The following is a 14,996-nucleotide window of genomic DNA, read 5'->3' on the forward strand; positions in this document are numbered from 1 at the left end:
GCGCTGCCCAATACTGTCACTATGGCGGTGTGTCCACTCACAGGATGAGTGGCGCTGCCCAATACTGTCACTATGGCGGTGTGTCCACTCACAGGATGAGTGCCGCTACCCAATACTGTCACTATGGCGGTGTGTCCACTCACAGGATGAGTGGCGCTGCCCAATACTGTCACTATGGCGGTATGTCCACTCACAGGATGAGTGACGCTGCCCAATACTGTCACTATGGCGGTGTGTCCACTCACAGGATGAGTGGCGCTGCCCAATAAACTCGCCCCTCGGGGCAAAATTTTTTTTTTTTTTACTGGACATGAAGATGCACTTTGCATAATAATAATAATAATAATAATAATAATAATAATATAATAATAATAATAATAATAATAATAATAATAATAATAATAATAATGTAACGACCGCTTACCCTGTCGTAATAACCGCGGCCTATTGTAATAACCCGATGTTCCCCAGTATTAATCCTGTTATCTTGTTATCTCTCGTGATCGTAATATACGCTCTCTGTTGTACATCTCTGTCTCCCTCCACTCAATACCCCAGCTTAACACTGTTACAGTCCAGTATGACCCCTCACTGGACTGCCACGTATGTAAGAGGAATATTAAAAGAGGAAGATACACCAAGGACAAGGGTTATTAGATAAAAAAACAATAACAAAACACATTTACACTGCCACACCTTCCTGACCAACCATACCTGAATGTGTCAATCACCGATCCCCCAGGAAGGCAAGGAATCAGTAACCATGGGACTCCGGGTAATATGAATTTCAGTAATAAATTTTGGAAAATTAGTTTGTGTAATTTACGTTACTTATTTGAATCCAAGGGCAACTTTAGTATCTATTAATAGTAGGAGAACATGGGGGCTTCCAATACAACACCTAAAAATGACAAAGTAGCAAAATATATCAAAGGGGAGTTAAGTGAATACCACTGGACAAGCTATACAATTTATTTTATGAAACATGTAAATTAAGACAATTTGAACACATCACCTATTCTATTTCCCTAGAGGCACAATGGATATTTACCGAGGACACAAAACTCAAGTGCACTATACCTTAAATACCCGCACCACGGCCACGATGTTGATGGCTGCCCTCAGCCCCGAGGATACGGGCTTGCGGCCCTGTTCCTAATACACTCCCAAGACACACTGATGAAATTTAGTTTTTCCAACTTATTGCTGGAAGGATTACTCCTCCCACCATCTAATACAGCCCCAGGGCTCCACCCATTATTTTGGCAATGGCCAACCATTTAACACGTAGGCCTGAGGTCTGGCTCTCTAGGGCCAATAAGGACTTGGCCCTTATCTCAGGCCAATCACCTTCACTGATCTGTCGTGGAAGCTACATGAATTTCTGAAGATTGAGTCAGCTCTCCCCAGCTAAAGAGAAGAGGGACAAGGCGCGTCTATGGAGCCCAGGCACCTGCGAGCAATGTTACAAAACTGATAATTTATGTTCAAGCCTGTCTCCTCTAAGATAGGAGTAGGGACATTTGACTCTGCCTGGTATGGGGAAGGCCGCTGCTGAGAGGGACAGAGAGGGATGAGAGGGGGTGGAGAGGGAAATATCTGAGTGGGGAATTGAGTGGGAGAAGCCAAGGTATCCACGACCACCCTACCCTCAGGTCAACCTCTTGACCCTGACAAATGGGCGACAGGGGGGGGGGGAAGAGGAGGAGACGAATGACGGCCAAGGGGAGGGGAGAAGGAAGGAGGGGAGAGGGAGAAGGAAAGGAGGGGAGAAGGGGAGGGAAAAGAGGGAGAAGGGAGAACCAATGATCTGAGCCCCAGATCATTACAACCCCCAGATCATTACAATAATAATAATAAAATAATAATATTACAAGACTCGTACTGGGATAGGTTAAGGCTAAATATGATGGTATAGTCAGAGATGGTTTAATATCAATTATTATTAATAATATTACTGAGATAAAACCTTAACTTTAGCTTGTAGTAAAATCTTGTGTGTGTGTGTGTGTGTGTGGTGTGTGTGTGTGTGTGTGTGTGTGTGTGTGTGTGTGTGTGTGTGTGTGTGTGTGTGGAGACACGACGGTAACTAAATAACTAATTAAGCGAACTTTCTATAGTGTAAGGTATTATAGAAAGTCACATCAAACACCTAAATATGTTAAAATATGTTAAAACAAGTGCAGTGGGGGAAAGGAGAATCCCCAGTTTGCTAACTGTAGGTAGTAACTAAGTGATTGTAACCTATCCACCGCTGCCCACTGGATGGGGGGCGGTGTGCAGGACAAACCTATCAATTGTGACACTAGCTCTCCACATATGTCAGTTACTTAGTTTAGAAACTGTACTTGTGGTCGATCTCGAACCCAATGATGATATAACGACTTTACTGAATTTTGTAACTAGCTCATCAAGATTGTAACTGCTTAGCTAAATAAATTGTGGGGTTCAGTCCCTGAGCCCATTATGTGCCTCTGTACCTCTGTAACCCTTTCCACTACCGCCCACAACATGGGTATGGGGTGGACTCAGCGAGGATGCTACCAGGAGGGCATCAGTAAGGCCGCTTCTGCACCTCACACTCACTGTCTATTTTACCAGAATTTACCCGAGGCCCATCATCTCTCTCTAGTGTTGTCGACACGGAGAGGAAGCCGGCGGCTTGTCAAAGATCCCCCCCCCCCATTGTTCTTGAGAATGTTTCTCAACTGGATTTTGAACTTAAGTAATGATATTTACGGTTTCAACAGGTAGGTGTTTTCATGGATGAAAAAAGCATCTCCTGTTCTCTGTTTACATTGTGGCTTGTTAAACTTGAAGCTTAACAATGCATGCCTCACATTTGACCGTTCAAAGAAGTGGTCTGGATTAATATCCGCCAACTTGTTCAGTATTTTAAGTTGCATCACACACTTAAATATGTTAAAATAACACTTCAATATGTTAAATATATGACTGAGATCAGCCCTGCCATGTCTGTTCTGCAATGTTGGTAGTTCTGTGGCCCTCAACCGTTCCTGGTATGAGAGTTGGCTTCGTTCTGGGATGGTTTTTGTCTCTGTGTTAAATTTTCTCCTAATGTTTCTTTATTTTAACCATTATTTTATTCATTTTAGTGTTCTAAAATTGTATTATAATTTTAGTAATGACAAACACATTTACACGCCAGGTAACTCCTTGTGTGTGGTCTTGTGCCTTGAGACACATCAGGTAGCTCCTTGTGTGTGGTCTTGTGCCTTGAGACACATCAGGTAGCTCCTTGTGTGTGGTCTTGTGCCTTGAGACACCTCAGGTAGCTCCTTGTGTGTGGTCTTGTGCCTTGAGACACCTCAGGTAGCTCCTTGTGTGTGGTCTTGTGCCTTGAGACACCTCAGGTAGCTCCTTGTGTGTGGTCTTGTGTCTTGAGACACATCAGGTAGCTCCTTGTGTGTGGTCTTGTGCCTTGAGACACCTCAGGTAGCTCCTTGTGTGTGGTCTTGTGCCTTGAGACACCTCAGGTAGCTCCTTGTGTGTGGTCTTGTGTCTTGAGACACCTCAGGTAGCTCCTTGTGTGTGGTCTTGTGCCTTGAGACACTTCAGGTAGCTCCTTGTGTGTGGTCTTGTGCCTTGAGACACCTCAGGTAGCTCCTTGTGTGTGATCTTGTGCCTTGAGACACCTCAGGTAGCTCCTTGTGTGTGGTCTTGTGTCTTGAGACACCTCAGGTAGCTCCTTGTGTGTGGTCTTGTGCCTTGAGACACCTCAGGTAGCTCCTTGTGTGTGGTCTTGTGCCTTGAGACACCTCAGGTAGCTCCTTGTGTGTGGTCTTGTGCCTTGAGACACCTCAGGTAGCTCCTTGTGTGTGGTCTTGTGCCTTGAGACACCTCAGGTAGCTCCTTGTGTGTGATCTTGTGCCTTGAGACACCTCAGGAAGGTGCCTCCACCAATATCTTGTGGTAGTAAGGGAAGACAATGACCACCTGCACTAGCAGTAAGACCTTATAGAACAAAGCAGCGACGGGGAGCACGGTAAAGTATATAAGGTTATGGGGCGGAAATATTCAGGCATACACAGTTCGAGACGCTAAAATGAGAGAGAGTAACTAGAAGCAATTCAAGTGTTGGTGCGCGCGTGTGGTAGTCCGGCAGAACAACTTTCAGTACAGGCTCTTGTCTGCTCCTGCTAGTCCTTTAAGCGTTGTATGTTACCTTAATAGTTACTTAACCTCTGAGTGTCTCAACAATATTTATCAGCTAATCTCTGTACCAACAGGAACTGTGATAGGCATCTTTATCTCCCTAGATATGCAAAATGTTCGGAGAATAACCGACAGCTTTTATAGCATATCTATTTATTTATTTATTTATTTATTTATTTATTTATTTATATATATACAAGAAGGTACATTGGGTTTGTGAGAAACATTGGATAGTACAGTATTTACAATCTTGTAAAGCCACTAGTACGCGCAGCGTTTCGGGCAGGTCCTTAATCTAGCAGATAATTTTAAGTAGGTAAGTTCAATCAGAATTGATGTCGAGTTGGCGGGATTCATTGTCTTCTAATCTGATTATAAATCGCTGGAAACCCTCCATGCACTTCATGATGTGTTAATCATATCTTTAAGGGAAATTCCTGTAAGAGTCTGATCCCCCCGTATCACAGAGATAATGCTAAGCTCTTGAGAGTGCATTGAGGACTGATACAGATGACTAACAATTCAAAAATTAATTATAATTCAGTTAATTAAATTTGTATTCGGTAATTTGAAATCAAGAAACTTTTTTCAAAACCAGTATTTACCCAGGTCTTCCATGATTTTAAATGTACCTGATTTATATACATTCGTGTTCTGTAGATTCATAATGCTTGTACACACTCACTGTGACTGTACACACTCACAGTGACTGTACACACTCAAAGTGACTGTACACACACACACAGTGACTGTACACACTCACAGTGACTGTACACACACACAATGACTGTACACACTCACAGTGACTGTACACACACGCAGTGACTGTACACACACACACAGTGACTGTACACACACACACAGTGACTGTACACACACACACAGTGACTGTACACACTCACAGTGACTGTACACACACACAATGACTGTACCCACACACACAGTGACTGTACACACACACACAGTGACTGTACACACACACAGTGACTGTACACACACACAGTGACTGTACACACACACAGTAACTGTACACACACACAGTAACTGTACACACACAGTAACTGTACACACACACAGTAACTGTACACACACAGTAACTGTACACACACACAGTAACTGTACACACACACAGTAACTGTACACACACAGTGACTGTACACACACACACACAGTAACTGTACACACACACAGTAACTGTACACACACACAGTGACTGTACACACACACACAGTGACTGTACACACACACACACAGTAACTGTACACACACACAGTAACTGTACACACACACAGTGACTGTACACAATCACAGTGACTGTACACACACACAGCGACTGTACACACACACAGTGACTGTTCACACACACACAGTAACTGTACACACACACAGTAACTGTACACACACTGTAACTGTACACACACACAGTGAGTGTACACAATCACAGTAACTGTACACAAACAGTGACTGTACATACACAGTAACTGTACACACACAGTAACTGTACACACACAGTAACTGTACACACACACAGTAACTGTACACACACAGTAACTGTACACACACACAGTAACTGTACACATACACAGTAACTGTACACACACACACAGTGGCTGTACACACACACACAGTGGCTGTACACACACACACAGTAACTGTACACACACACACAGTGGCTGTACACACACACACAGTGGCTGTACACACACACACAGTAACTGTACACACACACAGTAACTGTACACACACACAGTAACTGTACACACACACAGTAACTGTACACACACACACAGTAACTGTACACACACACAGTAACTATACACACACACAGTGACTGTACACACACACAGTAACTGTACACACACACACACAGTAACTGTACACACACACACAGTAACTGTACACACACACACAGTAACTGTACACACACACAGTAACTGTACACACACACAGTAACTGTACACACACACACAGTGGCTGTACACACACACACAGTAGCTGTACACACACACACAGTGGCTGTACACACACACAGTAACTGTACACACACACACAGTGGCTGTACACACACACACAGTGGCTGTACACACACACACAATGGCTGTACACACACACACAGTAACTGTACACACACACAGTGACTGTACACACACACACAGTAACTGTACACACACACAGTAACTGTACACACACACACAGTGGCTGTACACACACACACAATGGCTGTACACACACACACAGTAACTGTACACACACACAGTGACTGTACACACACACACAGTAACTGTACACACACACACAGTGACTGTACACACACACAGTAACTGTACACACACACAGTAACTGTACACACACACACAGTGGCTGTACACACACACAATGGCTGTACACACACACACAGTAACTGTACACACACACAGTGACTGTACACACACACACAGTGACTGTACACACACACAGTAACTGTACACACACACAGTGACTGTACACACACACAGTGCTTACCTTCAGACATAAAACTTGCCTTATACGCACTTAGATAAAAACAATCATGCGAAGGAGAAAGTGTAGAGGTCCGCCCTCAGTGAACCAGTCCCTGGCTACTGGTGGGGGTCTGGGGTGGGGGGGGGGGGGAAGGTGGGGCTGGCTGGGGGGTGGGGGGGGGAAGGTGGGGCTGGCTGGGGGGGAGGGGAGGATGGAGAGTCTTATAGGAGGCGGTGTGGGGTGGAGAGTCTTATAGGAGGCGGTGTGGGGTGGAGAGTCTTATAGGAGGCGGTGTGGGGTGGAGAGTCTTATAGGAGGCGGTGTGGGGTGGAGAGTCTTATAGGAGGCGATGTGGGGAGGAGAGGAGGGGGATGTGGTGTAGTTGGAGGGGGAGTGGTATTGGTTGGGGGAAGAATGGGGAGTGGGTTTGTTTAGGGAGTTCTGGGGGGAATGAGGTACAGGGGATTCAGCCCCCCCCTCACACACACACAGTCACGCTGGGGGCCCTGTTACTCTCTCATTTTCGCCTGTCTGTCATTCTAGATTGAATACTGACTACAATATGACCTTTACCACAACAGTCAGGGTCAAGGTCAGAGATCAAACAACTACAGTTCCCCAGATCAGACCCCAGGTCAGGTGACCTGAGAGAGGAGGAGGAGGGGTGGGGGGAGGTGGTAGGGGGGGAAGGGGGGGGGGGAGGTGGTAGGGGGGGAAGGGGGGGGAGGATGGTCTGAGGGGTTAATATGTATAGTACTGTACTGAATTTCATTTTTGATTTAAGTTGGTATTATGGTATTGCTTGCTTTCCTCTGTAACCCTTTCCACTACCGCCCACAAGATGGGTATGGGGTGCATAATAAATGAACTAAACTAACTAAAACTTGCTGGGGGCCACAGCTGCACTCTGGTCACTTGAGTACAAATTGAAACTAAGTTTTATCTGTGGTCTTTAACACCTGTTCACTCCAGCCACAACATTATTGATGTTTAGAAATCCGTGATACGTGTAGCTTCTAAATCTAAATCTTGAATATAAAGTATATCATCATAATTATTACATATTATAATATTATTATGAGTTTCTCTTAAGTGAGTTTTGTAATTTTATGCAAACAAATACAATTTTAAATGTATAAACATTTATGAATACATGTTGACCAGACCACACCATTAGAAAGTGAAGGGACGACGACGTCACAGTCGGCTTGAGAATGGTCCAGGACGGACCGAAACGTCGTCGTCCCTTCACCTTCTAGTGTGTGGTCTGGTCAACATACTTCAGCCACGTTATTGTGACTCATCGTCTGCATTTATGAATACAGTTTTGGAATTTCGGATTTTGAATTGAATGCCATTTTGAGGTTTCAGCTGTTCATTTATAACTTGAGAACTGTGGCAGTGACTGATTTGGTTGGCAAAACGAGTTCCATAACTTTGTGATCTCTAGGTAACTAGGGGGAAGAGAAGGAGTTATCAGGGGGAAGCACCAAGCCATTACGACTATAAAGCACTTGGAAGGGGTCAGGATAAGGATTTGGGACGGGCTGGGGGATAGGAATGGTGCCCAACTAATTGGACAGTCGGGGATTGAACGCCGACCTGCATGAAGCGAGACCGTCGCTCTCCCTTCCAGCCCAAGAGGTTGGGCAAACAAGAGGGTAGAAGTTGTTATTCTGGAGGAAAGAGATCAAGCATCTTGCTTGCTGTTGCATGTTCTCAAGAGAGAGACGGCTCCAGGCGGGGCAGACGGACACCACTCACTCCCCTACATTATTATGTAGGGGAGTGAATGGATCCCTATTGGATATCTGGATGTATTTCGCATTTCGTGTAACATCTTAAGATTTAGGCGTTAAATCTTAAATCTGCTGATTTAAATTGAAATCTTCTCAAGGTTAGATTTAACCTTGAGCAGAAATGTCGCATTAGTGATGAGTGTTCCATGATAGACGTATGAGGCCGTGTATGAGGCCGTGTATGAGGCCGTGTATGAGGCCGTGTATGAGGCCGTGTATAAAACCGTCTATAAAGCCGAATATATTTATACTAAAAGCCAATTTACTTTCACATTTAATTCCAACACAATTCACATGCCCCGTAAAGTACAAATTTGTGTTAATCCAAACATTAATTAATATATTAAAATCTATTTTGCCTAATCTAATGTTGTCCCATTGAGTTCACCATCATTTAATATTTTTTTCCTGTGGTTAACAGTAACTTCCCAAGCACTTCATTCCTAAGAAAAAATCTGTATTTTAAAAATCTACACACACACCCCTCTGTATCATGCTCACGACATGAATGATTGCTCATGCCAACTAACAACTGTAATATATATATATATATATATATATATATATATATATATATATATATATATATATATATATATATATATATATATATATATATATATATATATATATATATATATATATATATATATGTCGTGCCTAATAGCCAGAACCGCACTACTTGGCCTAGTATGCAATGTCCAATGTGGCTAACAGGCCGAATGATATTCGATATTTTCCAATATTTATTTCCAGATTGTTTTTATGGCAATAATTATTATACTAGCACAAAGAATTACTGACTTAGTTATGTTAGGTTAGGTTAGGTTAGGTTAGGTTAAGTTAGGTTAGGTTAGGTTTGGATAGGTAAGGTTAGGTTATGTTAGGATAGGATAGGTTTGGATAGGTAAGGTTAGGTTATGTTAGGATAGGATAGGTTTGGATAGGTTAGGTTAGGTTTGATCATATTTCTATATGTTAGTTTTGAATCAACATAAAATTGCAGTTATATATAATATAAATAAAACTTTATCATTTCATAAGAAAAACTATCGGAAAAGTTAAATATTTCACGAAAATTCGGCTACTTAAGCAATTTTTGTTATTAGTTGTTATATATATATATATATATATATATATATATATATATATATATATATATATATATATATATATATATATATATATATATATATATATATATTATATATATATATATATATATATATAATATATAATATATATATATATATAATATAACGTGAGTGTGTGTTCACGAAACTTACCTTGCTCAGATGGCCGTTTTCTTGGATCAGATTTAGAGATCCTTTTGCCATTCTTGAGAGATGTCTTGACTGACGGGCAGCTCCTGGAGTACTGTACCTCACACCCAACCTGGGCTCTGGCTCCTCGGTGTGTGTGTGTGCGTGTGTGTGTGTGCATGTGTGTGTGTGTGTGTTTGCTAGGTAAAGCCACACGCCAGAAAATCACAATGAAATTATGCGATAGTATACGTATCACACTAACACACTAACGACTTATGAAATTCCAAATTTTAACACATGAAACAACCTTGGACAACACGATATAAACTCCCCCCAACCTTTAAAACTGATAAAAAAATCGGAATTTAGAGCTTTATCATTATGGAGGGAGGCTGAAGCCACAGGAAGTGAAGGCATAGAAGGTGCACTACTCGCTGAATTAAACTCTCGAAAGTAGAGGTAGTTGTGGTTGAGGGTTGAGGAAGGCGCAGAATGATTGGTTGTTGCAGCTGTGGTAGGAGGAGAAAAGGTTGCTGCAGGATCTGTGGTAGGAGGAGAAAAGGTTGCTGCAGGAACTGTGGTAGGAGGAGAAAAGGTTGCTGCAGGAACTGTGGTAGGAGGAGAAAAGGTTGCTGCAGGAACTGTGGTAGGAGGAGAAAAGGTTGCTGTAGGAACTGTGGTAGGAGGAATGGGTTGCAGCAGCTGTGGCTGGAGTAAGGGAAGGAGGAGAAGGAGGAGAAGGCTGTTGTTGTTGCAGTGATGATAGGTGTGTTCAGGCAGGCGACCAACCCGATACTGAACTGAAGCGACATTCCCCAACTCTGGAACCTGTACCTCTCTCCTCCCTCACCCCCTTCACCCCCTTCCCTAATCCCCCCATCACCCCTCCGGTGCCCAGTCAACACATTCCTCTAATCAACTTCCTTATTTTTGCTTATCCCACGACTGACTGATCCCACAGGTCGACTACCAGTTAACATTAGATCAGTCTTAACCAAAAGTGAAATGAAGGTTAAATTTCAACAGCCATGACATCTGCTGGAGAGACTGTAACACTTCAGTAGTCCTGCACCCTGGTGGAGGTAGTTACTTTAATTCATAAATTATGCACCCCATACCCATCTTGTGGGCGGTAGTGGAAAAGGTTACAGAGGCACATAATGGGCTCAGGGACTGAACCCCACAATTCATTTAGCTAAGCAGGTTACAATCTTGATGAGCTAGTTACAAAATTCAGTATAAGTCGTCACATCAACAATGGGTTCGAGGTCGACCACAAGTACAGTTTCTAAATTAAGGTGAAGAGGAGGCAAAACTTCAGTAGTCGTACAGATCCAAGGCCTTGTTAACTACCCCCAATAGCCCTGCCTTGGAATACAAATGGAGAGTGTGTGTGTGATAATGGACATAGGAAAATGACCTTCAATTTAATTTTTAGATTTTGGCCCGAGGAGCGAGTTTATTGGGCAGCGTCACTCATCCTGTGAGTGGACACACCGCCTTAACAGCATGTACAACACTTCCCCAATAGGAAGAAAACCCGCTGGGTTGTTCATCCTGTCACTTGTACCCAGACACAGCTGGAACTTTTTTATTAACTGTCTCAAGTGAACAGCTTATCAAACAAAAAGATTAACATTTGTCAACCCTTAAAATCTTACGTTATCTTGCGGGTGCAAAATGGGGAAATCTTTTAAGAACAGTATCTATATTTAAATATAGTGTTTTCCTAACTCAAACAATGTGGGGTTTATTATTCTACACATATTTCTAATGTTTCTCAGGTGTTCACATTCTCTCAGGTAGTGGTCAAGGCGGTGTCCGTCACTCTCAGAGCAGATTCTGCAACTCCGCTGCTCAATTGTTGTTTCCATTCCGAATCTCCATGGATATTTGTATCCAAGACAGATTCTCGCTATTACTGATTCTCTCCCGCGGCCACCTGCTCTTTGTCCATAATGATTGGGATTACCAGCTGCAACCACATTGTACCATCGTACAGATTCACTGATTTGTTCTTCAATCCTCCTTTCCTCAGTTACCTTGTCACGGTGATGTTGCTTGACAATACCTCTAATTTGTAGCAGAGTCTTGGGTATGAAGTATTCAATGTGGTCTCCTTCAGCAGCCAACACATCTGCTTGTTCATTCCCACATATTCCAACATGTTAAGGGATCCACAGAAACTTGACGACTCTTCCCTGATTGATTAGTGTCCTCACAGCTCTCTTAATTTCAACGACTATCGCAAGATTTTTTGCCCGATTTTTACTTAGGCTTTGTAACACTGCTTTTGAATCAGTACAGATCACTGCGCTATTAGTGTTTCGTTCAAGGAATCTTAACGCCATAACAATGGCAGTTAGCTCCGCTTGCGTTGAAGAGGCATAGTTTTCAATACGTGCTTTCTCTTTATTTCTGCGTTGAAAGGCCTTATTCTTAATTACAGTGTATGCTACACCAGCCCTGCCATTGACAGGATTAGATGACCCGTCAGTGTAGATTTGATCTAGATCATCTCCGGCTTCTTTATGAAGTTCCCCAAGATACTTGTGCCTCGTTTCTTGTGGTATCATGTTGGATTTTTTCGTTGCCATTTTATTGATAATGATCCTGCATGGGTCATCCTCCCAGGGAGGTAACCTCTCTACAGGCAGGAGCTCACGGGCTTGCTCAGGTAGGTGAAGTTCTACGAGGTAGAAGACTGATCTTCGATGCCATTTTTTGCTTCTCCTGTTTTTTCCTGTAACACAGAACTCAGTTTTTTCTTGCCAATATCATTGTAATGGGGATCTCTGGCTATCCTAATTGCAAGCTTAGCATTCAGTTGCTTAATTCTGCTTTTAACACTGGGGAGGGACAACTCCTCTCGTAGTTAGTTTAGTTTAGTTCATCTATTATGCACCCCATACCCATCTTGTGGGCGGTAGTGGAAAGGGTTACAGAGGCACATAATGGGCTCAGGGACTGAACCCTACAATTCATTTAGCTAAGCAAGTTACTATCTTGATGAACTAGTTACAAAATTCAGTATAAGTCAGCAATGGGTTCGAGATCGACCACAAATACAGTTTCTAAATTAAGCAACTAACATATGTGGAGAGCTGGTGTCACAATTGATATGTTTGTCCTGCACACCGCCCCCCATCCAGTGGACAGCGGTGCATAGGTTACAATCACTTAGTTACTACCTACAGTTAGCAAACTGGGGATATTTGGCTAAAATTTCTAGTAGCAGATCATTTTGAATTAAATATTTACACATCTTTGGAACATTGGTTATAGAATTGTCTCTGAATTCGCGTATCTTTTCGCACTCCATCACATAGTGACGGAGGGTGTGCGAATAATTTTGTTGACACAGTTTACATTTGGTCAGGTCTACATCGGCAGATAATGAGAATTCCCAGAGATATGTGTAACCGAGTCTAAGCCGAGCAGTAGTAACATCTAGAAGTCTGCTGATTTTATTGGATGAACCATAGATGTGTGGCTCCTCTTGCATGATAGTATGATGATAGATGGAATTATTGGTGTCTATTTCACTTTGCCTCAGATCTACAAGATTTTGTTGAAGTTCTCGGTGTACTATTGCTCTCAGACATTGACAATCCAAGGTTATACTCAACGTCTACTTTAAAGGCAGATTCTTTGGCTAACTCATTAGTTCTATCATGCATTCGGAAGCCAACATGAGATGGAGACCACATGAAATGGACTCTGTTACCATCATTAATAATTTTGTTGTATTTGTGTCTAGCTTCGGACACGAGCATGTTACAGTTATGTCTTAAAGAGTTGAGAGCAATTAAGGATGATAAAGAGTGGGGAGTCCGTACATCTCTAACCCTGTCCATGGAGGACAGAAGAAAATGAATATATGTTGGTTAGCATTGTAAATGTGTGGCCACGTCTGTGGTAGAATAAAAAACTGGGTCTCTACCCTCCAGACCAAACTATTTGCCTTGCACCTTGCACTGAAATGTGTACAAGTCTCCAAACTTGATACATTAATTGTAAATGACTCCTTATCATCCTTACTTGCTTTCACCGACCAGCCAGGTAGGTTCTTCATTAACAAATTCGATAGTGTGTCAAGGTCTAGTTTACTCTGCGGCACATACAGGTTGATTATATATAGGACATTATTGTTTAAGTGAAGGGTTAACCTCAGTGACTCGCACTCATCCCCCATGTGCAGGTAATCTGTGCGGGAATGTTGTTATTTATAAAAGTGATGAGACCCCGTTTTCTTTCCCCAGCGGACAGGGAGAACTTGTGATAACCGCTGAATCTTGGGTTGAAGTTATCACCTACCAGCGTCTCCTGTAGCACTATCACGTCTGTTTGGTGTTCACAGACGTAATGGATGGTGTCATTAATTCTATTGCGAACTCCATTGCAGTTCTGTTGTAGTATAGTGAGATGTTCTTCGATGTGATTATCCATTTTGAGGTTGTTTGGCATCAGATGGGGTATGTGTGTAGTTATTATGTTCACATGTGTTATTGTGCTGGTGTCCTTGTTGTGTCTGCTGACGGACCTCGGCAGCATGTGTTGCATCATCTTGCACCAGGCTCTGGCTTGCAGGACCTCCACTTGACGGACTCTGCTGTTGCAGGATTTTGAGGATTTGTTCCCGAGTCGTTTTAATCTGGCAGAGGACTTTCTCAAGATCCGTTTGCTTTTGCAAGTTGACCAGACCACACACTAAAAAGTGAAGGGACGACGACGTTTCGGTCCGTCCTGGACCATTTTCAAGTCGATTGTGAATGGTCCAGGGCCATTCGACTTGAGAATGGTCCAGGACGGACCGAAACGTCGTCGTCCCTTCACCTTCTAGTGTATGGTCTGGTCAACTTACTTTAGCCACGTTATTGTGACTCATCGTCTGCTTTTACAATATTTGGTGGACGACTGGGTGAGCTTGTATCATATGGTCTAATATTGCTTTGACACAAACCAGAGTGACGACCTCTTGGGGGTCAGGATGAGGCCAGCTGGTGGGGTAGTGGCAGTGTGTGTGGCTGGAGTGCCTGGAGTGGCAGGTGGATGGGAGACAGTGGAGGGGTCTGGTTCATTGGTAGGGGTTTGGGGTTAGGTAGTGGTGTAACACCGTGGGTAGAGACTATGGTGTGGGTGGGTGGGTTCCCGGGATGGGGAAGAAGTGCGAAAACCTCAGGGATGGGGGAATGGTAGTGGCTGGCTACACTGCTCCTGCTCCATGCCTGATTGCCCTCCCGTCCCTAGGTTCCCCTGTTCACTGATTGATCTC

At 43.1% G+C, this 14,996-nt stretch overlaps 1 protein-coding gene across 2 annotated transcripts in view; it reads right to left on the bottom strand.

Moving 5' to 3' along the window:
• The window catches only part of LOC138370082 (sodium-dependent nutrient amino acid transporter 1-like), a 42,565-nt gene extending 32,043 nt beyond the window's left edge, over window positions 1-10,522 (bottom strand). For both annotated transcript variants that reach the window (XM_069333945.1, XM_069333944.1), the window contains exon 1: window positions 9,743-10,522. In XM_069333945.1, coding sequence (XP_069190046.1) covers window positions 9,743-9,793 — 51 coding nt within the window. In that variant the 5' untranslated portion in view covers window positions 9,794-10,522. The remainder of the gene's footprint in view (window positions 1-9,742) is intronic.
• Window positions 10,523-14,996: the final 4,474 nt, after the last annotated feature.

This window comes from Procambarus clarkii, chromosome 30 (assembly GCF_040958095.1).
Source record: "Procambarus clarkii isolate CNS0578487 chromosome 30, FALCON_Pclarkii_2.0, whole genome shotgun sequence".
Classification (NCBI taxonomy): domain Eukaryota; kingdom Metazoa; phylum Arthropoda; class Malacostraca; order Decapoda; family Cambaridae; genus Procambarus; species Procambarus clarkii.